The 24,304-nt window shown below is 35.9% G+C and overlaps 1 protein-coding gene across 2 annotated transcripts in view; it reads right to left on the reverse strand.

Moving 5' to 3' along the window:
- Window positions 1-24,304, reverse strand: part of POLK (DNA polymerase kappa) — a 66,887-nt gene that overhangs the window by 39,673 nt on the left and 2,910 nt on the right. The window contains exons 2-3 of one of the 2 annotated variants that reach the window (XM_078067175.1): window positions 20,440-20,548; window positions 5,398-5,560 (exon numbers count right to left, since the gene is read on the reverse strand). In XM_078067175.1, coding sequence (XP_077923301.1) covers window positions 5,398-5,532 — 135 coding nt within the window. In that variant the 5' untranslated portion in view covers window positions 5,533-5,560; window positions 20,440-20,548. The remainder of the gene's footprint in view (window positions 1-5,397; window positions 5,561-20,439; window positions 20,549-24,304) is intronic. The other variant, XM_036100941.2, reaches the window with a different exon arrangement.

A 24,304-nucleotide genomic window follows, 5' to 3' on the forward strand; every position in this document is an offset into this window, starting at 1 on the left:
TAATTCTGCTCCATTGTTCAATATGTCTAACCTTATGACAGTACCACACTGTCTTGAGAACTGTAGCTTTAGAGTAAGTTCTAAAACAGGAAAGTCAAAGACCTCCATGTTTTTCCTTTTCAAAACTGTTTTGGCTATTTTATTTTATTTTATTTTTAAAGATTTTACTTATTTACTTGAGAGAGAAAGAGAGGAAGGGAGAGAGCATAAGTAGGGAGAGCAGCTGAGGGAGAGGGAGAAGCAGGCTCCCCACTGAGCAGGGAGCCTGACGTGGGACTTGATCCCAGGACCCCAGGACCATGACCCCAGCCGAAGGCAGACACCTAACCGACTGAGCCACCCAGGCACTCTGGTTTTGGTTATTTTAGATGTTTTTGCATTTCCACATAAATTTTAGGGTCTGTTAATCAATTTCTGCAGAAGAAAAAAAAAAGCCTCTGTAATTTGGATGGGGAATTACATTGAATCTGCAGATCAATTTGGGGAGAACTATCCTTTTAACAATATTAAGTCTTCTCATTCTTGAACATGTAATGTCTTTCCATTTATTTTATTTTATTTTAAAGATTTTTATTTATTTGACACAGAGAGAGATACAGCGAGAGAGGGAACATAAGCAGGGGGAGTGGGAGAGGGAGAAGCAGACTTCCCGCAGAGCAGGGAGCCCAATGCAGGGCTCGATCCCAGGACCCTGAGATCATGACCTGAGCCAAAGGCAGACGCTTAACCGACTGAGCCACCCAGGTGCCCCGTCTCTCCATTTTTTAAATCTTTACCTGCGCTCAATGAATTTTTGTAATTTTCATGGTAAAACTGTGGCATTCCTTTTGAAATTCCTTCAGAGCTTCTATATGTAACATCATGTTATTTGTGAAGAGATAGTTTTAGTTTTTCCTTTCCAATCCAAATGCCTTTTATTTCTTTTCATTGCCTGACTACACTAGAACTTTAGGACTGTGTTGCATAGAAGACATGAGAGAAGGGATCCTTGCCTTGTCCCTGATTTTAGGAGAAAAGTGCATTCCTGGAATAAATCCCACTTGGTCATGGTATATAACCTTTCTTTTATATTGTTGGATTCAGTTTGCTAACGTTTTGTTGAGGACTTTTATATTTACAATGATCTATAATCTTCTGCTTGTCTGGCAACGATGTCAAGGTGATACTGATCTCATAGAATGAGTTTGTAAGGGTTATATCCTTCTTTATTGTCTGGAAGGGCTTGTGGCATACTGGTATTATTTCTTCTTTAAATGTCAGATAAAATTCACCACTGAAGGGATGCCTGGGTGGCTCAGTCAGTTAAGTGTCTGCCTTCGGCTCAGGTCGTGATCCCAGGGTCCTGGGATCAAGCCCTGCATTGGGCTCCCTGCTCAGCAGGGATCCTGCTTCTCCCTCTGCCTGCTCTCCCCTTGCTTGTGTTCTCTCCCTCTCTCTCTCTCTGACAAATAAATAAAAAATCTTAAAAAAAAAAAAATTCACCACTGAAGCCATTGTGACCTGGTTTTTTTTGCTGGGGGGGACGGGTACAGGGAAGATTTTTAATTACTAAATTATTTCCTTGTTAAAGATCTATTTAGATTTTCCATATTTTCTTGAGTCAGTTTTGGAAAAATTGTAAATTTCTTGAAATTTGTCCAAGTTATTGGGATTTGTTTTAAAATACTCCAATCTCTATCTCCAAAATTCAGTAGGGAGGGTAACATAGATGAAATAATATTTACAAAAATGTTGGTAACTATTGATGGTGGGTGAGGATTACCCAGGAATTCACTTTAGTATTCTAATTTTGTGTATGTTTAAAATTTTCTGATAAAACTTTTAAAGAAGTAAACTGCTTGCTGTGAAGCCGTAACAATTAGAAAATTTCAATTTAAAAAAGATATTTATGATGAACTTCCCATCCCCCCACACTAGAGAAATAATATATAAAATATATAAATATTTTAATATATTAATATATAAATATATGTAAGGCATATAAAATATAAATCACATATGTATACATATATTATATGATTCATACATGTCAATCAGATGATATGTATATATCGTTCTATGATTGACATGTCTATACAGTTGAACCTTGAATATCATGGGTTTGAACTGCACAGGTCCACTTATACATGGAGTTTTTTCAATAAATATAGTACAGTACTATAAATGTATTTTCTCTCCCTTAAGATTTCTTAATAATATTTTCTTTTTTCTAGCTTACTTTATTGTAATATATAATACACATAATATACAAATTTTGTGTTAACCAACTATTCATGTTACTGGTAAAGCTTCCAGTCAACAGTAGGCTATTAGCAGTTAATTTTGGAGGATTCAAAAGTTGTACATGGGTTTTCAACTGTGTGTGTATGTGGGGGGAGGGGGTTCAGTGATCCTAACCCCCACATTGTTCAGTGGTTTATGTGGTAGAGCAAAGTTTTGAGAATATCTAAGATACCCTTGAAAAAGAACAAAGTGCAAAAAAATAACTTGTCCTAGCTGTTATCAAGACTTATTATAAAGTACTATAATTAAGATCATGCTGTGAAGATATAATAACAAATAATCCAGTGGAATAGAAGAAAGCACTGCAGATCAGCAAGAAAAGGATGAACTATTTAATAAGTGTTACTGGGACACAGAGAAGAGAGAGGAAAGATAGGGAAATCTAGGATGGCTTAAATATTCTATTTCTTAACCTGAAAACTAGGGGCATAGGTTTTATTCCTATTTTTAAGTTTTATGGTCAAAATTTCACAAAAGTCTCAAACAGAGAAACAGAGCAGTACAATAAACAAATATATAAAACTATCACTGAGATTTAACAACAAACATTTTGCCTTATTTCCTTCATTGATTTTTTTAAAAATTTTTTTTAAGATTTTATTTATTTATTTGATAGAGAGAGACAGATAGTGACAGAGATAGTGAGAGAGAGCACACGCAGGGGGAGAGGCAAAGGGAGAGGGAGAAGCAGGCTCCCCGTGGAGCAGGGAGCCAGACGTGGGGCTCGATCCCAGAGTCCTGGGATCATGACCTGAGCCGAAGGCAGACGCTTAACCGACTGAGCCACCCAGGTGCCCCCTTCATTGATTTTTTTTTAACTGAACTGTTTTAAATTACAGATATAATGACATTTAACTATTCCATACAGTATTTTATTATGCATCATTAAAAATAAGGTCATTGTGGGGCACCTGGGTGGCTCAGTTGGTTAAGCATCCATCTCTTGATTACAGCCCAGGTCATAATCTCAGGGTCCTGAAATCAAGCCCCACATGGGGCTCCAAGCCAGGTGTGGAGCCAGCTTAGAGATTCTCTCTCTTTCCCTTCTTTCTGCCCCTCCCCACTGTTCGCACGTGCTCTTTCTCTCCCCCCCCCAAATTTTTTTTAATTTAAAAAAATAAAAATAAGGGGGCGCCTGGGTGGCTCAGTCGTTAAGGGTCTGCCTTCAGCTCAGGTCATGATCCCAGAGTCCTGAGATGGAGCCCCGCATCGGGCTCCCTGCTCTGCGGGAAGCCTGCTTCTCCCTCTCCCACTCCCCCTGCTTGAGTTCCCTCTCTCACTGTGTCTCTCTCTGTCAAATAAATAAATAAAATCTTAAAAAATAAATAAAAATAAATAAAAATAAAAATAAGGCCATTTTCCTACATAATCATAATAGCATTTTCACAGCTAATACAATTAACAATAATTCTTTCATACTATCTAGTACACTCTCCATATTCAAATTCCCTTAAATGTTCCAAAAATATTTGTTCAAACCAAGATCCAATCAGGGTCCATATATTTTGTTTGCTTACTTCATCTCAATTCTTTTACTTTTAAAATGTTATCTCCAGGGCGCCTGGGTGGCTCAGTTGGTTAAGCGACTGCCTTCGGCTCAGGTCATGATCCTGGAGTCCTGGGATCGAGTCCCGCATCGGGCTCCCTGCTCAGCAGGGAGTCTGCTTCTCCCTCTGACCCTCCTCCCTCTCATGCTCTCTGTCTCTCATTCTCTCTCTCTCAAATAAATAAATAAAATCTTTAAAAAAATAAAATAAAATGGTATCTCCATGTTAAACACTTAAAATATTATTTTTTGCTCAACTTTTTATTTTGGAATTTCCAAATTTTCTAACAGTTGGAAGAATAGTACAATAAACATCCATATGTCCTCACCTAGATTCCTGTTACGTTTAGTTTCTCCCACAACTGCTATGTATATGCACATACACGCACTCTAACTCCTATATGTGCACTTGCACAAACATGCATACACACACACACACACACGAACACACACAAATGCTCCTCTTCCTCCTTTTGGCTAAACCATTTAAAAGTGAGTTGCTGTGGATATCGGCATGCATTTCTTAAGAATAAGGATATTTTCTTAAATTTTACACCTTTCTACATGGATATTTCATAATATACAAATGAAACAAAAAATGTTAGAAGAAAACATTTAGGACTTTGGAGAAAAGCATATGTAGTTGACTAATTCAAGTACATATAAAAAAGCAAACAAAAAAAACTTCTGCACAGGACAAAGTACCATAAGCAAAGTCAAAAGATATACAAGAATTTTAATGGAAAATTGTGTGAAGGACAAGAAGAGACAGTTTGCAAAAAAAGGAAAATACAAGTGGCTTTTTAAACCTATGAAAAGATGCACTATCTCACTTTTCATAAGAGAAATGCAAATTAACGCTACACTACATTACTGTCGACTGACAAATCCAAACTTCGTTACACACTGTACCGGCACAGCTGCGCCGTGGTAACATACTCTCGTGTACTGGCCGTGGAAATTTAAATTGATACATCCACTGTGGAGGGCAACTGGCCAATTCATAAAAATTGCACATGCATATATCCTTTTTTGCTCTCTGTATTTGGTAGGATAATTCCACTTCTAGAATCTCTCTTACATGTGTAATGTTATAAAATACAAGGCTATTCTCTGTAGTATTGTTGCTAAAAACAAAAGACTAGAAATGACGTATATGTTCATAAATAAACATTCTGACTAGTTCAATAAATTTTGTTATATTCACACTGCAGGCATAAAAATGAAGATCTTTACTTGTATAGAAAGACCTCCAAGTTACATTAATTGAAACAAAAACAAAAAACACAACAATTACAGTATTCTATTAAGAACAAGGGTGAGAAAAGAACATGTATGTTATTTTGCTTTTACATGCACATTATGTGTATGTGAGGCAGAAAACTGGATGGCCAGAGCAAGAGTAACAGAACAGAAGGGAGATTATTCCATACCCATTTGTTTTAATAAGATACATTAAAATATTAAAGACTACAATAAAAAAGATATTTAAAACTTACTGATTTTATTTTAAACAGAAAGTTAAAAAGCTACTAAATTAGTGATAGCAAAATTAACAAGAAACATACTTTTGTGGCTCCCATTATAATTTTGTTAATCTTCTCTTTATCTAATCCTTCCATTCCGGCTTTATTATCATTAAGTCCCACCCTAAGCAGAAGATCATCTTTGTGATTGCCATTCTTCTCCTTGGTGCTATCCATGGTGTAAACTTAAAGCTTTTTTTATTATCTGAAAAAACACAAAAAATAAACAGTGCTTTTTAAAGCATTCATGGTGAGGAGGTGGGCACTTAAAAGTTAAAATGATATAGAATCAGCCAAACAAGTAAAACATTTAAGAATTTTTAGTCATTGAGAAAGTATTATTACTCAGATTTTTAAATTACTATCCCTAGATTATTGTACTTTCAGAGGGAAGAAAGGAATTAACATTTCCTGCAAGTTTTGTGCCAGCTACTATGTTTGGCACTTGACACTTGAACCTCACACAGTAACCCTGCCCTGAAAGGTAAATGTTATTATCCCCAATATAAAGAGAAAAGAAAGCTGAGTCTTAGAACATGTCTACTGACACAAATTTGCTAATAAGCAACGATATCTGTGTTGGAACCCAGGCCTGAGTCCAAAGTTCATGTTTTTCACATATTAACACACTGTATAGGAAATAAATACAAAATAACACTTCCTCTACTAAACATAAGTTCAACAGCATTCATTACTTACTGTATATAGAGTTCCTTTTTTTTTTTTTTAAGATTTTATTTATTTATTTGACAGAGAGAGACACAGCGAGAGAGGGAACACAAGCAGGGGGAGTGGGAGAGGGAGAAGCAGGCTTCCCGCGGAGCAGGGAGCCCGATGCGGGGCTCGATCCCAGGACCCTGGGATCATGACCTGAGCCGAAGGCGGACACTTAACAACTGAGCCACCCAGGCGCCTCAGAGTTCCATTTTTTAAAGCAGTGGAAAAAATATAGAAAAAATAATAATCTATTCACTTCTAGGAAATTATTACATTTTATAATGTTATGTCACTTCTAAAGTTAAGAAAAATCCTTTTAAATAATAATTCTTTAATATCTTTAAATAGTTCTTTATCGTTTACTTTCACATATATTAGCTTTTTAAAATATTTATAGTAACCATGCAAGACAGATTTGGTTATTCTCATGCTAGGGAGATAGAAATTGGAGTTTCAGGAAGGTTAAGGGAATTGGCAATCCTAAGTCAGCCAAAGAGCCAAAGAACTGGTGTGAATCCAAGTCTTCTTACTCCAAGCTAATAAACCCACCATAACATCACAGCTGCTTCCAATTTGAGTTCACTTATGCTATAAAGAAACAACCAGGTGAACAGCTGCCATGCATCTAACAACAAATTATGCCAGGGATTTCTTATTTGCATGATTTAGGGAGGGCTCGTTTATTCTATTTATTCTATGCTGCCTTAAGGAACTTTTCTTTTTTTTTTTTTTTTTTTGGTTGACATCCATCACCACACATAGTTATACAATTTCTTTTCTTGTGATGAGAACTTTTAAGATCTAATCTTAGCAACTTTCAAATATATGATACAGCATTAACTATAGTCACCATCCTATAATTATACCCCCATGATTTATTTATTTTATAGCTGGAAGTTTGTACCTTTTGACCACCTTTACCCACTTCACCTACCCCAACCCCACCTCTAGCAATCTGTTCTCTGCATCTATGAGTTCAGGTTGTTGTTGTTTGATTCTACTTATGAGATAAATAAATCAGAAGGACTGGGAGTAGGAACCAGAGATCAGTATTTTTTAAGGCATGCTCAGGTTATTCTAACGTGCCCAAAATATAGGACCACTTGGTGCTATAGTTTCCCAGTGCCCAAGAGAATATAAGCTAGTTTTCTCTTTTTATCATATGACTTTTCTCTTCAACTATCACATTCAGCCTAATATCATCCTATATTTTGTGTTATGCTTTAGTAGCCCAATTACTTACCATTTTCTAATAAAACTGGTGAATATAATTCATTCATATTTTCCCCAAACCAACACCACTGAAGAGTGAAGATGCTGAATGCAGACATACTACATTTAAGTTGCCTTGTCCTTTATTTTTTTAAAAGAGTTATTTACTTGAGAGAGAGAACACGAGCGGGAGGGGCAGAGGGAGAGGGAGAGAGAATCTCAGGCCGACTCTGCGCTCAGCACCAGAGTCCATCTCAGGGCTCTGAGACCCTGAGATCATGACCTAAGTTGAAATCAAGAGTCAGATGCTCAACCGACTGTGCCACCTAGGCGCCCCAAGCTGCCTTGTCCTTTAAGTGATGAAATGTATGAAAGGAAAAGGAACATTTATTGAATGCCTACTATTGCATAAAGAATATTTTAGTTAGCCCAAAAACTCTGAGAAGAATTGCTTTTGGCCCCTAATTGGGTCAGAAGAACTGGGTTATTACCAGCAATGCTGGTACCAGGCAAAGCTGTGGCAGGTAAAGTTAGTTTTCGGCTACCTTCTGTCTTGTTGATGCCCAATTACCAGACCATTTATGTCTCATTTCATGAGGATAAGTTTACTATTCTCTACATGTTAATGACTTCCAAGTTTATAGCTACAGTCCAAATGCCCATCTGGCATCCTAAATTTAACATATCCAAAACTGATCTTATCATCTACCTCCATCCCTCAAACCAGTTCCACTTGGATGCAGCCTTGAGCCTCATCTCAGTTGATGGCAACTCCATTCCCTTCCAGTTGCTCATGTAAATAACCTTGTCGTCATTCTTGAGCTCCCTCTTTCTCATACACCCCACATCCAAATGGTCAGCAAATCCTATGGACTCTGCTTTCAAAATGTATCCTGAATTTAACCTATTGTGTATTGTCATTGCTTTCACTCTAGTCTGAACCACCATTATCTCTTGCCTGGATTAATGCAACAAACTCTTAAATGGTCTGTTTCTGCCCTCCATGTAGTCAATTATCACCACAATAGCCCAACCTGATTCTTCTAAATCACAAATGAGGTCACATCACTCTTCTGCTGAAAACTACAACAGCACCCCAATCTTACTCCAGAATAAAAGCCAAAGTCCCAACAGAATCTGGATTCCAATTACCTGTTACCTGTCTACCCTCTTACCTAATACTCTCCCCCCTGCTCACTACTCTCCAGGCACACTGGTCTCTTTGCTGTTCCTCAAATCTGGTAAGCACGTTCTAACCTTGAACTCTCTCCTTTAGGGTTCTTCAGCTAGCTATTCTCTTGACTAAACTCCCTTCAAGTCTTTGCTTAAATGTTACCTTCTCAATGAGGATTTACCCTGACCTCCTTATTTAAATTTCAGCCTGATTAACACCCCACTCTTCCCAATGCCCCATGTTTTTCATAGCCCTTATCATTTCCTAACATAGCAATAAACATAGGTTTGCTTATTATGCTTACTGTCTATCTCTCCTGTGAATATGGAAGCTCCAAGAGGGCAGGGAACTTTGCTTTTTGTTTGTTTTAACTGATGTATCCCAAAAGCCTCAAACAGTACTTGGCACAAAGTAGGTGCTCAATAAATAATTTGTTGGATGACTGAACTCAGTTTATATCATTTTTTCGTTCTTTTATTCACATAGCAAGGTTACACAGCTATGTTAAAAGATTGTGACAAGGGCGCCTGGGTGGTTCAGTCGTTGGGCGTCTGCCTTCAGCTCAGGTCATGATCCCAGGGTCCTGGGATCGAGCCCCGCATCGGGCTCCCTGCTCTGCGGGAAGCCTGCTTCTCCCTCTCCCACTCCCCCTGCTTGTGTTCCCTCTCTCGCTGTCTCGCTCTGTCAAATACATAAATAAAATCTTTAAAAAAAAGAAAAAGATTGTGACAAAAACTACTTTTCTGAAGTTAATAATTTTAAAATACTTGTAGTTTTTCCTCATTTCAACATTAAATATGTAAAGACAGGTATATGAGCTAAACTATCTTTGATTTTATAAACCTTACTTTCCTAAGATATTTGATAGTTAAAATGATTAAAACTTTTGGGACTTGTGTTTTGATTTTCATGTTAGAATGCTTGCTAGGTTCCATTAATATTCAAAGGATTCTAGCTTGTATTTATTCTTTGGGAAATTAAATTGCCTTGTTTAATTTCTTTGATTAAATATGTTCCAATTATATCTAAATCTACAAAAAATTATTGGACAAAGTTAATAAAACATACTAAGTTTTAGTATACTTGAATTCCTATGAGTTCCTTTTAGTACTATCATTTATGTCCCTGTGGTGAACCTGCTTTTGTTTTTATTGGTTAGTATTTCTGTTATTTTCAAATTTCTAGAATCTCTCATTTGTCCTAGTTATCTCTATTCTCCCCATTAGTTCTGACTGAATTTCTTTAGAAATCCATAAATTGAAATGGAGAGCTAGCTCCCAGCAGAGATGATCACATAATATTCACAAAAGATGCACAAAAGATTATCACAAAGTATTTTCCATATTTTTCTGGGAAGTGAGATTTAATACTACTTTAAATGGCTTTGTGAGGGAAGTATGTAAGTGCCTAGTGGCATCTGGAATATAATAAACTCTCAATCAATAGTTATTATTAAAGTTAAGCCAAATTTCCAGAGCTGTGATAATCACTAGTCTGACGTTCCTTACTTCTCTCTCTTCAAGATACAGAGACTGTGGAAGGAAAAAAGGTTCACTGTAAGCATCCTCAAGAAAAAGCCAAAGTTCATAGATCATATAGATGAATTTTGTTTTGCTCCCCAAAAAACTATTTGTACTATGATTATGAAAAAGAAAATAAAACATTTTTATAGCTTGATACTACAAAGACAGTCTGTTTCACTTCAACTCAGAAGCACAAATCGTTATACACAACGCAAAGGAAAGAACTTGGGTTCTTGTGGTTTAGTATATTGGTTTAAAAGTACATTTTCTCTGAAAATATTCAAGTTCTACCCAGTCTGATTCTACCACTAACTATTCAGGTTACCACTTAAAAAAATATAAGGCCAACCTTTGTTTTTAGTGGTAGTAAGGATGGAAAATTAGATTTTTAAGCAGGAGTTCTGAGGAAGAAGTTTTAGAGTGGTAGGATTTCTCCTACCTATAAAAAGCTCACAAAACTATGTAAACAATATCACAAGTGATTAGCACATTGACCAAAGTCACCTGGAATTAATCTACCAGAAAATATGCAAAACATACTAAGGATAGTAAGAGAGATAAAGGAGAGAAGATAGAGAGGGAGGGTGGGGGGAAAGAGGACAAGGATAGAAAACTAAACTACATTAAGTTCCTAGGTGGAGCTTGCTTCCTATTTCTAACACATATAAATAACCAAACCCAAAAATTCTTCCAGAAAAACCTGTATATTTCTTAAGAACAAATATTATTTTTAATCCTCTAAATGTTCAAATATTTAACAGGTTTGTTTGAACAGATTAAACAGATTAAACAAAACTTCAGGCTGTGATTAAATGTTTTTACTGTCTACATTTAAATTCCATGAATTAAGAATATTACCCTAGTTTTAAAGTAATTTCCCACTTAATGCCTGACTAAAAAATTCCTTTTTCATTTTCATTTATTGTAAAAATATTTTTAAAATTTTCAAGAAAATAAAAATCACAACCCCCAAATTTTAACAGATTATTTTCTATGTTCCTCTCCAATTATTTTACACACACCTATGTGAACACATGTACTCAAACTACATACACACAATTTTTATATGATGGGAATGAGGGCATGGATGCAACTTTGTATTTCTGGCTTTAGTTTTTAATATCTTTGCAAAATGAGATAAACAAAAAATTCAAAATTATTTCAGAATGATTTGAAAGATTTTAAATGTATATGTATCACCGAGAGAAATAACAGAAATAATGTAACTCGGTGGCACTTGGGTGGCTTTGTCGTTAAGCGTCTGCCTTCAGCTCAGGTCATGATCCCAGGGTCCTGGGATCGAGCCCCGCATCGGGCTCCCCGCTCTGCGGGAAGCCTGCTTCTCCCTCTCCCACTCCCCCTGCTTATATTCCCTCTCTCGCTGTGTCTCTCTATGTCAAACAAATAAACAAAATCTTTACAAAAAAAAAAAAAAGAAAGAATGTAACTCTACAGATCCCAAACCATGGGGATGTATGCTAAAAGAAAACACAAGTTTTCACCGAGGACATAAAGCGTTTGAGAGAACTATGCATATACTCTCTTCGATTGCCTTTTTCCTTCCTGAGCTTTCTATTCATTTAATTTATTCCAATGAAGAGGAATGGGACAGAAGGCTGTTAAAAAGCCTACACTCTTAACTAATCCTACAGACATATAAAATTCACTTTTATATAATAAATAATTGAAGTTATCTGCTTCTTTAGTACAGAATGAAAAATATCCTGATACAAAACACATTAACTAAAGTGTCAATTCAATGGTAAATTCTCCAAAGCTCAGTGTATGAGTTCCTATTTTGATGATGAGTTGCATATTTGGTAAAGTCTTCCAGAATCTCTAACAATGAAGACTTTGTTTACACTCAGAAATAAGGGCACTCAGGACCTTTAACAATTGTGAAAAATTAACTTTATATCTTATAGAAGTTGACTGTTTCTGAGGACATTGATTCATTAACACGAAGGAAGTATACCAAGAGGTTCTCTCTTTAGATCAAGTCAGCAAAAATATTTACTTACATAGAACTGATACTGTACAGACTAATGTAGTTTTAGTTGAGGTATACGGTAAAATGCATAAATTTTAAGGGACAGTTGAAAATGTATGTTCTTAGAAAAGGAGAAAACGGTTCTCCCGTAGTACCTTTTTTGGTACTGGAATGGATTTTTTAAGTTCTACAATCTCTAGTGTTACTTTTAATATAAAATTACATATGAAGCCAGGATAATAGGTGGGGTGACACTACTAATAAGAAATTGAGCTATTATACTATTTATCACTATACTACATCCTACATTATTGGAAGGATAGTATTTAATAACAAAGTTGTACATGATATTATTTTATTTTCCTATCCTGGAAAAATGATCCTTTCAATTATCCCTCTGCTACATTGTTCTAGTGTTTTCTTGATATTGTTCATGATATTATTTATTGATCCAGTGCTGCTGATTTCTTAGGTTTCCTAGAGCTCTAGTCTACTGCAGGAGTTTATTTTTTTATTTATTTATTTTTAAAGATTTATTTATTCATTTGAGAGAGAGAAAGAGCACGTACATAGGCAGGAGGGGCAGAGGGAGAGGGAGAGAAGCCTCAAGCAGAGCGTGGAGCCCAAGGCAGGCCTCTATCCCAGGACCCTGAGATCATGACCTGAGCTGAAACCAAGAGTCGGATGCTCAACTGACAGAGGCACCCAGGTGCCCCTCAGAGTAAGATTTTAAATTATATCCAGAACATTCCCAAAATAATCTATAGAACTCTACTTTAGGACATGTATATTTTTAAAAAGTAAATATATGCTAAATGTTTATGTTAACAGATCATTTTAACCCTTAATCTAAAAACGCACTTGTATTATATAATCTTAACAGGTAAGCAAGATGCATCTCTGCCTCTGGAGGACACCATAATTTTATTTAAAAAAGGAAAACGAATCCCATGCTGTGGTTTCCTTCTGGAATTTTTTTTTTTTTTCTAATCTAGTAATTGTTGGAAATGTTCTTCTCTTCCTGACCAGGCCTCAAAGGGTGAGGAGTCAAAGTAGACACTGAAATCCATTTATTTCAGCAGAGATTAGAACCATATAGCTTCTTACCTCCTTTACTCAAAGTCTTGAAGCTAAGAATAATAGCAACCTAGTTTTGGGATTTAAAATCTGGCTTCTCACTATATGACTATAATTTTTAAAAGGTTAAAATAAAATATTCATCATTATTACAGTTAAGAGCTTCAATTTCTCAGATTTCAGAATTTTAAACCATAATGGCTTTAGCATATTTGCAAAACCTCCTAAGTTAATATTTTTGCCAAAACCACTTACCTAATGCCAATAAATTATTACAGTTCATTCTGACCCTCTTATTTAATCTGCACATAGTATAGCATTATGAAAACTGGTCGAATGTTGACAGTAGCTTCCAGCATAAGGATTATTCATTTCTGGAGTGCCTGGGTGGCTCAGACGGTTAAGCATCTACCTTCAGCTCAGGTCATGATCCTGGGGTCCTGGGATCAAGCCCCTTTGGGGCTCCCTGCTCAGCGGGGAGCCTGCTTCTCCCTCTCCTCCCCGTTTGTGCTCTCTCTCGCTCTCTCTCTCTCTCTCAAAAAATAAATAAAATCTTTTTTAAAAAAGAATTATTCATTTCTATACTGCCAAATATACTAAGAAACAAAATTTAATCTACAAATGAAATATGCATTTCTTTTTTTTTTTTAATTAAGATTTTATTTGATAGAGAGAGACAAAGCGAGAGAAGGAACTCAAGCAGGGGGAGCGGGAGAGGGAGAAGCAGGCTTCCTGCTGAGCAGGAAGCCCAATGCGGGGCTCAATCCCAGGACCCTGGGATCATGACCTGAGCTGAAGGCAGACGCTTAATGACTGAGCCACCCAGACGCCCCTATGCATTTCTTTTTTTAAAACAGATTTTATTTATTTATTTGAGAGAGTGAGCAAGAGAGAGAACACAAACAGGGGGAGTGGCAGAGGCAGAGGGAGAAGCAGGCTCCCCACTGAGTAGGGAGCCCGATGCAGAACTCGATCCCAGGACCCCGGTATCATGACCTGAGCTGAAGGCAGACACTTAACCGACTGAGCCACCCAGGTGCCCCATATAAATGAAATATGCATTTCTTAATACTACTAAGATAATTACCTTTAAAAGTACTTCATAGATGGTAGGAAAATGAAGAAAAAGTTACAACAAATGAATATCATAATATGTAATTAAGTGATCACTTCTTACAAATAGAAGAAGCAGAAGCAGGAGTGATGGGATGTCACACATGAAAATGAGTTATAAAAGAATGTGACTTCCATCTTAGATGTTCTCATTCTTAAGTTGAATTACTCAGTCTGGGGAAACCAGCTGCTATGTAAGGCAGCCCTGACAGAAGGTCCATGTGAGTGAGTTTGGAAGCAGATCTTCTTCCAGTCCAGTCTTCAGATAAGACTGCAGCCCTAGATAACACCTTGACTGCAACCTCATGATCCAGAGACACTCAATTAAGCCATGCTGGGATATTTGATCCACCAAAACTGTTAGATAATAAATTTATAGCTTACTTTCAAATTCTGTAATTATCTCATTATGGATCAGCACTGTACACAGACCAAAGTTTGAGTAACACTGCTATAAAACAGTTGTAGCCTAAAGATTATTAATGTCTTCATTTGAATAAAGGTGAAAATTTTAAATATACTAATAATCAACCTGAATAACTTTTATGCCGAATGCCTTTTCCCACTAGAATTTGTGCAAGAAAAAAATAAGGCAAGTGTTTTTTTGTAGTATCTAATACAACTAAAATATAAATTTCAAGAGGGCAAAACCTGGTATAGTGCTAGGCCACTGAGCTTGTTACTTAATAAATGTTGAATGAATGAATGATGGGCAGATTAATACACAGAACATAATAAAATTAATGGTAACACCTCAGTGAAGTCTTTTTAAATGAAGTAACTATAAAAAGTAACACTTGGATCTTACATGTATATTACATGTATTTTTTACATGTATATTTCTATTTAATTTTCCTAAGAGATGAGGAAACCAAGGTGTGAAGACTTAGATGTACCTTAGATAAGTTAACAATTGGTGGATTTGAGACTGTATTTCAGGCCTAGCTTCAAAACCCTCATGTTTAGTCATTACATGATAAATACAAAGAAGGTAAAACAGAAAATTATTGACATCTTATCAAAAAGGAACAGTGGTTTTTTTGTAGATTTCATGGAATGTGAAAGGGGTATAAATGATAGATAAAATCATTTATAACTGTAATATAAAACAAAATTTATGGCCTAAACTTACTTTTAGATGACATCATGATTTTAAAAACTCTCTAAAAGCCTAAGAAGTGTCTAAATGAAGAATATGAAATAATGACAAGGAAACTAAAATAAAATTATTAAGATATGATGTTCCACTCAGACTTTACTAAAATATATTTAGGAATCAACTGCAGACCTTTCTAGTGATCCAAAGGGTAATATATTCAATAATCGTGGCATCTAAAACAAACAGTTCTCTTCTACCAGGGACTGCCTTATGTAATAATACCAATAAAAATCAATTATCTAAAAAAGCCCCACATTTCTGCCTAAAGCAACACAAAATAAAGGGAAAACATTATTCATAAAAAGAACGAATTTTCTCTGAAAATGAGAGCTTCCTAAATCTGGTCTCTGTACAAGCCAAAGTAGCAGCAGAAGTGATTTCTCGTTTACAATATTGTCAGTGGTTTCCTCCTTTTTCAAGATATATCCAACCTCTCTAAAGCCGGGGGGGGGGGGGGGGGGAGATGAAAATAAAAAGCATGAAATTCCATAAAGGTTGGCCATACTTGCTAAAAATACATATGAATAAATGATAATATTTTCAAACAACTTACCATATGCTAAGCAGGTATTAAGTGTTTAAAAAGTATTCTCTCATTTGTTTCTCATGATTACTCACTAATTTAGATATTATCTCACTAAAGTATATACTGGTAAAATACATAAGGAAATTGAACCTTAGAGAATTTATGTAATTCACCAGAGGTGTCCAAGCTGAAATTCAAATCCAAAATTCTGTCTCTGGAGCCCACATTCTTAATCAGTATGCTAAATATTTAACTAAGATGACAGCAGGTTTATTTTACTTTTTTATTCTTGAAAGATATTTTCATCAGATATAAAGTTGACAGGTCTTTTTCTTTCAGTACTTTAAAGATGTAGCTCCTGTTTTCTAGCCTCCATTATTTGTTAAGATCATGATAGTTCATACTGTTGTTCCCTGTATGTGATGTGTCATTTCTTTCTGACTGTTTTCAAGTTTTCTCTTCATTTTTGGTTTTCATCAGTTTGGCTATGATGTGCCCAGGCACCATCCCCCCCTTCAAAAGACAGACCTACTCCAGGTTCCTGTATTTTCCATGAACACTTTCCCTTACTCCTGCTTCCTCTTCATCTGTCCTTTTAAAGATCTGAAGGTTTTCTCTGTCCCTTGACATACAGCAGCAGTGCCTTCCTCATCCTCTCCCATCCCATATTGCATATATTTACATTTTTTCCCTAAAATTATCCCCAGGGAGGAAGAGAAAAAAACGCTTCCCGAGACTTAAAAATATCCCCACCCTTTTGTTAAGAAGGTGACTAACAAAATCTGTTTAAATTATGTACCTGTTTAACTTCTGTCTGCAGTACCATATACTAATCTTAATCACAAAATAGTTTGGGTTTCATCCCATAAAAAAACTAGCAATAATCACTAGAAAGAAGCAAAGGTCTTTTTAGAAAAGGCCTTCGTCTCTGGAATTTATTAGCATTTTTCATAGATTTTCACATGTCTGCTTGCGGGCAAAAAAAAATATTTCTCCATGTAGGGCACGGATCCCCTTGACTGCACTTTGGTTTTTGATAATTCTCTCAGATCATGATTTATAAAGTGTGGTTCTACTGTGAAATGCTTGCTATTGTGGGATCCCATGATAGCCATGCTTTTCTTATGTAAAAAACTAAAAAATTCTGTTAATATTTTAGGTATTGCCAACTATTCTCAATGGGCAAATATTATATACTTTATAAAAGATTTTTTATATATCTACTTTTATACATCTATTTTTTAAAGCAAAAATTTCACTGGATTGGGTAAAGATAAATGAACTAGTAGTATATCAATATGTACTTTGATCTTTAAGATGAATGCCTTATTTGGTCAAATTATTATTATTTTGGAATTACAATGGCTAACCCTTTTACTTGAGATAGAAGGAAATCCAAACTAGTTTGTGTTTGGTTATAAAAAAAGATTAAGGAACATAGTTAAATTAACCTTTGGTATAAAAGGATCTATTAGACCCAGTTTTAGTTTCTTCTTCGAGCAACTTTACCGTAAGCACAGATATTTTTTTTTTTTTAAAGATTTTATTTATTTATTTGAGACAGAGAGAATGAGAGAGAGAGAGAGAGCACATGAGAGGGGTGAGGGTCATAGGGAGAAGCAGGCTCCCTGCCGAGCAGGGAGCCTGATGCGGGACTCGATCCAGGGACTCCAGGATCATGACCTGAGCCGAAGGCAGTCGCTTAACCAACTGAGCCACCCAGGCGCCCGAGATATTTCATATTGTATTTTTTCTTAGAAATCTTCCAAAGAACAAAATATTAAATTTTTAACAGAATAAAATTCACTCTATCTTGCAACTTCTATATGGATTTGACTCTTTTATAAATTGAAGATACATTATAGTGATCCCTTTATAAATGAAAGATACATTATGGTATCTTAGGGATCTTACCTTCCTATATCTTGAATATTTTGCTATTTCATTATCCTAGGAATTAGTAATCATTATTCATCATTTATGCTAAAAGATAAAATCGTAAGAAAGTGAAATAATGGAATCACCAGAAAGATGACCTGGTAGTGAAATAAATCATCATTATTATATCATCCTTCAGTTTTCTAATTGTGTTGCCCACAGTACTACATCTTTGAAGGAAAGTATAAGAGAAGTATAGAGAAACCATTTTTGCAGGGGGTTGGGTTTTGGTAGCTTTCACTGATAAAGGCTTTTAATGAAAGCTAACTATAGTTGAAAGTTCTGCATTTTTCATTTTCTGCCCATACTGGCAAAGAGATGAAAACTGACAGAAGAGTTTCACAATTATTAGACAAATAGGAAGATGAATGTAAAGAAACTAACAGCACTCTTGACTATAATGATGGTGAAATTGATCTTACAAGCAAAATCTCAGAGTATGAATTTTCAGATGATTCAAATAGATATCTTCTCAAACTTAAGAATCAATGAGTAAACAACGAATTTTTAAGAAAAGCTAATATGGCATTCCCATCCAGTTAGTCACTCAACAGGAAGGACTTCATCACAGAGTATTTTGCAACAAGAACTTGGAACATCCCAAGGACATATGACAGTGTCCTTTTATCTTTTATGATATTTATGCACTAAAAGTTACTTAATATGGATTGTAAGTCAACAAATGTCTAAGGCAGACATGTACATAAAGGGGAAAGGAAGGAAACAGATGACGTAGAAATGAAAACCTTATTAGACTTGTACTTCTAAGTAGTGTTTGTAAATATAAAAATGAAAATATTTTACAATTATGGAGGGAAAAAAATGGATGTCTTCTCTTTAACAAGATTATGAGATGTCAAGGTTTTCAATGTTACAGCATTTTGATGTTACAAGCGTAAGATAAAGAACCAGACATAATGATAAGCTAGAATTTATTAAAGATGCATATTATATCTGGAATCTTTATTTATAGGATGGAAAGATCAAGGATCATGCATAAAAGTTGATGAGCAGCTACTTGCTTTCAAAGGACATTCATTACTCATTTCAGGAAAATATAGAATAAAAATTTGTTTTTGTCTGTTAAAATTATTCTTATTTTAACAGAAATTAAAAGAATTTTATTCTGTTAAAAATTATTGCAATTCCTAATAGTTATTGTTCACCATCCTTTGTTTGTTACTTCTCAAGGTTATTCATAAAATTACTCAAAAATATAAAAAATAAAATGCTGATAGATACCAATGACATTTTTTCCTGAGAAATACTCTTATACCAAGAGTTAAATCGATACATAATTCCTTTATCAACATTAGATAAAAGAATAATTGCAAAAGAAATCACTTAAATTATCTATAGATAATTAAAACATAGACTTGGTTGCACATCCCTTTAGTTATCATAGAAAAACACTGTAAACTGCCTAAATAATATACTACTGCAGCTTAAAAATGTATGTGGATGAATTTTCTTCGAAAGAAAAATTTCAAACTAAAGAAAAACTATGCAACATACCCAGAATGTAATCAGGCTCTAACAGATTCTCAAATGTTTAATCATTTCAGGATAATAGTTGTCTTTGTTTTTGTTTTTTGAGTCTAAAATCAATTTTATGTATATTGAAAGTACATATTATAAGTCTCTGAGTTTCAAAGTCTTTTTTTTTTTTTTAAGATTTTATTTATTTGACAGAGAGAGACACAGCGAGAGAGGAAACACAAGCAGGGAGGGAGTGGGAGAGGGAGAAGCAGGCTTCCCGCGGAGCAGGGAGCCCGATGTGGGGCTCCATCCCAGGACCACGGGATCATGACCTGAGCCGAAGGCAGACACTTAACGACTGAGCCACCCAGGCGGCCCTGAGTTTCAAAGTCTTAACTAGACTATTAATTAGCTATGACTTTGGGCAATTCATTTAACTTCTTTGAACTTTAATTTCTTTGTATGTAAAATAAGGATGTCTATTTTGCAGGAGTTTTGTGAAGAGTGAATACTAAATATAATAAACCTAAAACAATGTTTAACATTGAGTAGGTTCTTAACAAATGATACTTATTCCTTACAAAAAGCCATGCTGGAATTTGGTTCTTCAGTCTCTCATTAATTTTAACCTGTTAGTGATTTTTTTCCTGAGCCTTGTTAATTGTAGTTCCTACAGCTTCCCTTTAATCATCAACCACATAAACTTACTCCATTCATCCTTAAATACTTACTGAACACTTACTATGTGACAGACAATTTAAATCTTTACTTGTCCTGGGGCGCCTGGGTGGCTCAGTCGTTAAGCGTCTGCCTTCGGCTCAGGTCATGATCCCGGGGTCCCGGGATCGAGCCCCGCATCGGGCTCCCTGCTCGGCGGGAAGCCTGCTTCTCCCTCTCCCACTCCCCCTGCTTGTGTTTCTGCTCTCGCTATCTCTCTCTCTGTCAAATAAATAAAATCTTTAAAAAATAAATAAATAAATAAATAAATCTTTACTTGTCCTTTAATAATGCTGTCACTGTTAAAAACATATCAATATCTTTATACACTTAATTATTGCCTGTATTCCTAGACAGTAAAATGCTAGATAGCAATGAATCTATGAAATGTGTGGTATATATCTCCTATTTTTATAGCACCCCAATCAGGACAATTACATAGCAAGTCTTAATAAATACCTTAAATGAGGATGAAGATAAACTGTATATTCATAAACTGTATCACCATAACAACATGTATAGTTCTACCACAGTATTTTTCAGCTTACTTGACTAAGGAGAAGAGGATCTGAAATTACAGTAAAAGTGAAACAATGAAAGGGCTGGGGAGAAAAACAGGAAGCAAAACACATTTATAAAATAACCATTATGAGGATCCTACCAATATTTAAAAATACTATACTGCTTATATAGTAGGACTTTAACATATTAACAAGTAAATTTCTCAATATAAGTTAAAGAGATTACAATTTAGAGACTGAAAAGGTTGAGGGTTAAAAACAGAAAGAGTGTACATGCAGAGAGTGGGTATTAATAGCATTGTTCATCTATTATAGATGTGTACTGTGTACTTTTTAGACAAAAGGATTTTTTACTGTTATAGTGAAATCTATGAAATACCAACCACCCCTGACAAGTTTTTATCCCACAAAACCAAACAGATGTAAATAAAAGATAATGGAATAAAATTTCAATTTTATTCAATAGTAAGAAAGAGTATTTCTGCTTGGAACATGCCTGGCTTGGCTCTCCTCTATACAATAGGAAACATGATCAAAGGGTAGCCCTATATGCCCTTTGAAATTCTGTTTCTGAAATCACTGTCTTACTGCCAAATGTTAGAACTTTCTATGGGATGTGACATTTTCCTAAGTAGCTACATGCAGTGCATTAAGGTATCAATGAGTAGCCCCCCCCCCCACCCCATACAGTTGTCCTTGAGTTAAAGATGTTAAAAATCAATACACAAGGGGGTTGCTAGGGTGGTGGGGGGTTGGAGGGATGGGGTGGCTGGGTGATAGACATTGGGGAGGGTATGTGCTATGGTGAGCGCTGTGAATTGTGTAAGACTGTCGAATTACAGACCTGTACCTCTGAAACAAATAATACATTATGTGTTAAAAAAAAAAAAAAAAGATAGTAGGAAGGGAAAAATGAAGGGGGGGAATCGGAGGGGGAGACGAACCATGAGAGACTATGGACTCTGAGAAACAAACTGAGGGTTCTAGAGGGGAGGGGAGGTGGGGGGATGGGTTAGCCCGGTGATGGGTATTAAAGAGGGCACATATTGAATGGAGCACTGGGTGTTATACGCAAACGATGAAACATGGAACACTACATCAAAAACTAATGATGTAATGTATGGTGATTAACATAACATAATAAAATTAAATTAAAAAAAAAATCAATACACAAGAGAATCCAAGACATATATGCAAAGTCACCTTAGGAATCAGAGTAACAGAATAAGACCTAGCAGTATCAGCATAATATAATAATAATTGATGTTAATAAAATAAAAGTGTTTTGATCCAAATGGAGTGTGGTTGGTTAGAAAACAGAAGGAAGAAAAAAGAAAGCAAGGAAAGTAATTATTGGCAGTGCCTACTTAAATATCCATCTCCATAACAGGAATAACCTAACTTAATGCTACTCATCATTTAGAATCATAATTATTCCCCTTGGAGGAAAACAAAAATATGAGATTAACATGTAGGAAGAAGACATCAAGCCTAGATTTGAGACCAGGAAACAAAGAGCAATCACAGAGCCTGAAAAAATGTGAAAGGACTGGGGGCTCCTGGGATACTGAGGCAGGAAACAGGATTGAAGTAAGAATTAAGAATAGCAATAACATAAGCTTCCCTTCTCTATTCCTATGAGTCAATTAAAACAGGATGGAAGATTCCATTACAGATTATTTTTCTCCCAGCTTCTCACTATTTCTCACCTACTCCTTCCTCTGCTTGTCCCATCACTGCTGCCAATGACTGCTATGGTAGACAAGGAATACAAGAGGGAAAATATTAACAGACAATAGTAATACACAATACATATAAACAATAGTAATGCAGGGGAAGAGGAAAGATGAGGAGAAAGAAACTACTAAAGCATATGCAGGAAGGAAAGAGAAATTTCTGCAGCTGTCTGGCTATGGAGACCATTCATATGTAAAGAACGCACATTATCTGGTCAGATTAACTACAAGGTTTTTATTCAACCAGATTTTATGACTAGCTTTTGGTCTTTTTTTTTTTTCACCAAGTGCAAAAGTTTGTTCTATTACTCAAAAAATCTGATAGATCCTGTGAAAATGTGTTCAGGAAGCCATGAAGGGAGGACCATCATGCACGTACCACTTGTCAAAGCTTGCATAGTCCAGCTGGAAGAAAGATTTCCCCTTTGTCTAGCAATAGCAAGCTGCCCTCACCAAAAAACAATTCAAGAAATCTGTTCACACTGCTCCTGGGCACTTTAAATTGCCCAAAGGACTATTTGAGCTTTCCTAAATGGTCTCTATTCAGCTACCTCCATCTCATGAATACAAATATGTTTCGGTAATGATTTGCATGTTTTCCCACTGGTTTGAAGCCTTTCCACATAGACAAGCTACTGCTTCTTCGATAACTAAAATCCTATTGGAAAAAATCATCCCTATCTGGGGAACCTCTCCTGAGCTCCACAGTGACTGGGGAACCCATTTTGCTGGTCAAATATTACAGCAAGTCTGTGCTGTTTGACCAGTTCTACAGCATTTTCACTGCTACCATACTCAGTGTTTAGAACTAGTCAAACTAACCAAAAGCATCATCAAAACTCAACTGGCAAAATTTGTGGAAACCCTCCAACTCCCTTGGCCAAAAATATCGCTGATGGTCCTAAATCTCAGATCCAACCCTTTAGAACTCATAAACTTTCAGCCTTTGAAATAATTACTGAGTGCTATCTACCTCTAGCTTCCACCTCTTTTGACCTGCACCTAATAAAAGGAGATATATTTCAGTATTGCAAAGGCCGAATTACATCCCCCCAAAATAATCATGCTCTAGTAGGGCAATCTTTTCACAGCACACTCCCAGGAGATGAAGCCCTCCAACACCACACACTGCAACCTGGGGATTTCATTTCTTGGACAAGACATCTCCAAAAAGATTCTCTTCAACCACACTGGAAAGGCCCTTATCAAGTGTTATGGACCATCCTTGGGCCACTAAACTCCAAGAGTTGACTCCCAGATTCATGTGTCTCATCTAAAGAAAGCTCCAAACCCTGACTGGACCTGCACATCAACTGCTGACCTCAAATTAAAGATTTCCAGGAAATGAAGCATAGGACACTGAAGTAGACAGCTTCCCCAAGATGACAGGATCAGACCCGTATATTCTCTTCTTTCTGCCCTTGCCTGCAGCCAATGAGAAGCCACCACCACTTCCAACTCTCATTTTCCTCCAATGAACTTTTGTTCAAAATAACCCCTCCCAACTTCCTCCTTTCCTCTATAAAGTGAAGCTCTCCTCTGTTCTCTATAGATTTGCCTATGGTTCACCATGGTCTGCTTGTCCGAAATTGCAATTCCTCTGCTATTCTTGAATACACTCGATTTTGCTGGCTGAATCGCTTACCTTTTTCTTTCAGAAAGTTGACGATCCTGTAAAGTTCATTCATAGACACTTGTGTAAACTTGGGGTGCCTACACTAGATATGAATATACCTGTTAAGATCTAAGTTTAACTGAAAATCATTAATTTGGAAGATAAGCATGCCAGATGTTAATCATAGATAGGTGAAATACAATCTGTTTTTGCACCAACACAAGAGATTAAGATACTGAGGGGAGCAATCACCTCGATATTCCTGTATTCACTTTACATAGTGTATCCAGTTTTGTGAATACACTTGTAAGGGTATTTTACAATAATTCTGTATAAGATCACAAAAGATGAAAACATGCAAGTTTCTTGTAGTCCTTTACATTTCTGAAACTAGTGTTTACATGTTCGGACATGGACATAGATGCATTCACCACCATACGAATGAATATCCA

Source organism: Halichoerus grypus, chromosome 2 (assembly GCF_964656455.1).
Source record: "Halichoerus grypus chromosome 2, mHalGry1.hap1.1, whole genome shotgun sequence".
NCBI lineage: Eukaryota > Metazoa > Chordata > Mammalia > Carnivora > Phocidae > Halichoerus > Halichoerus grypus.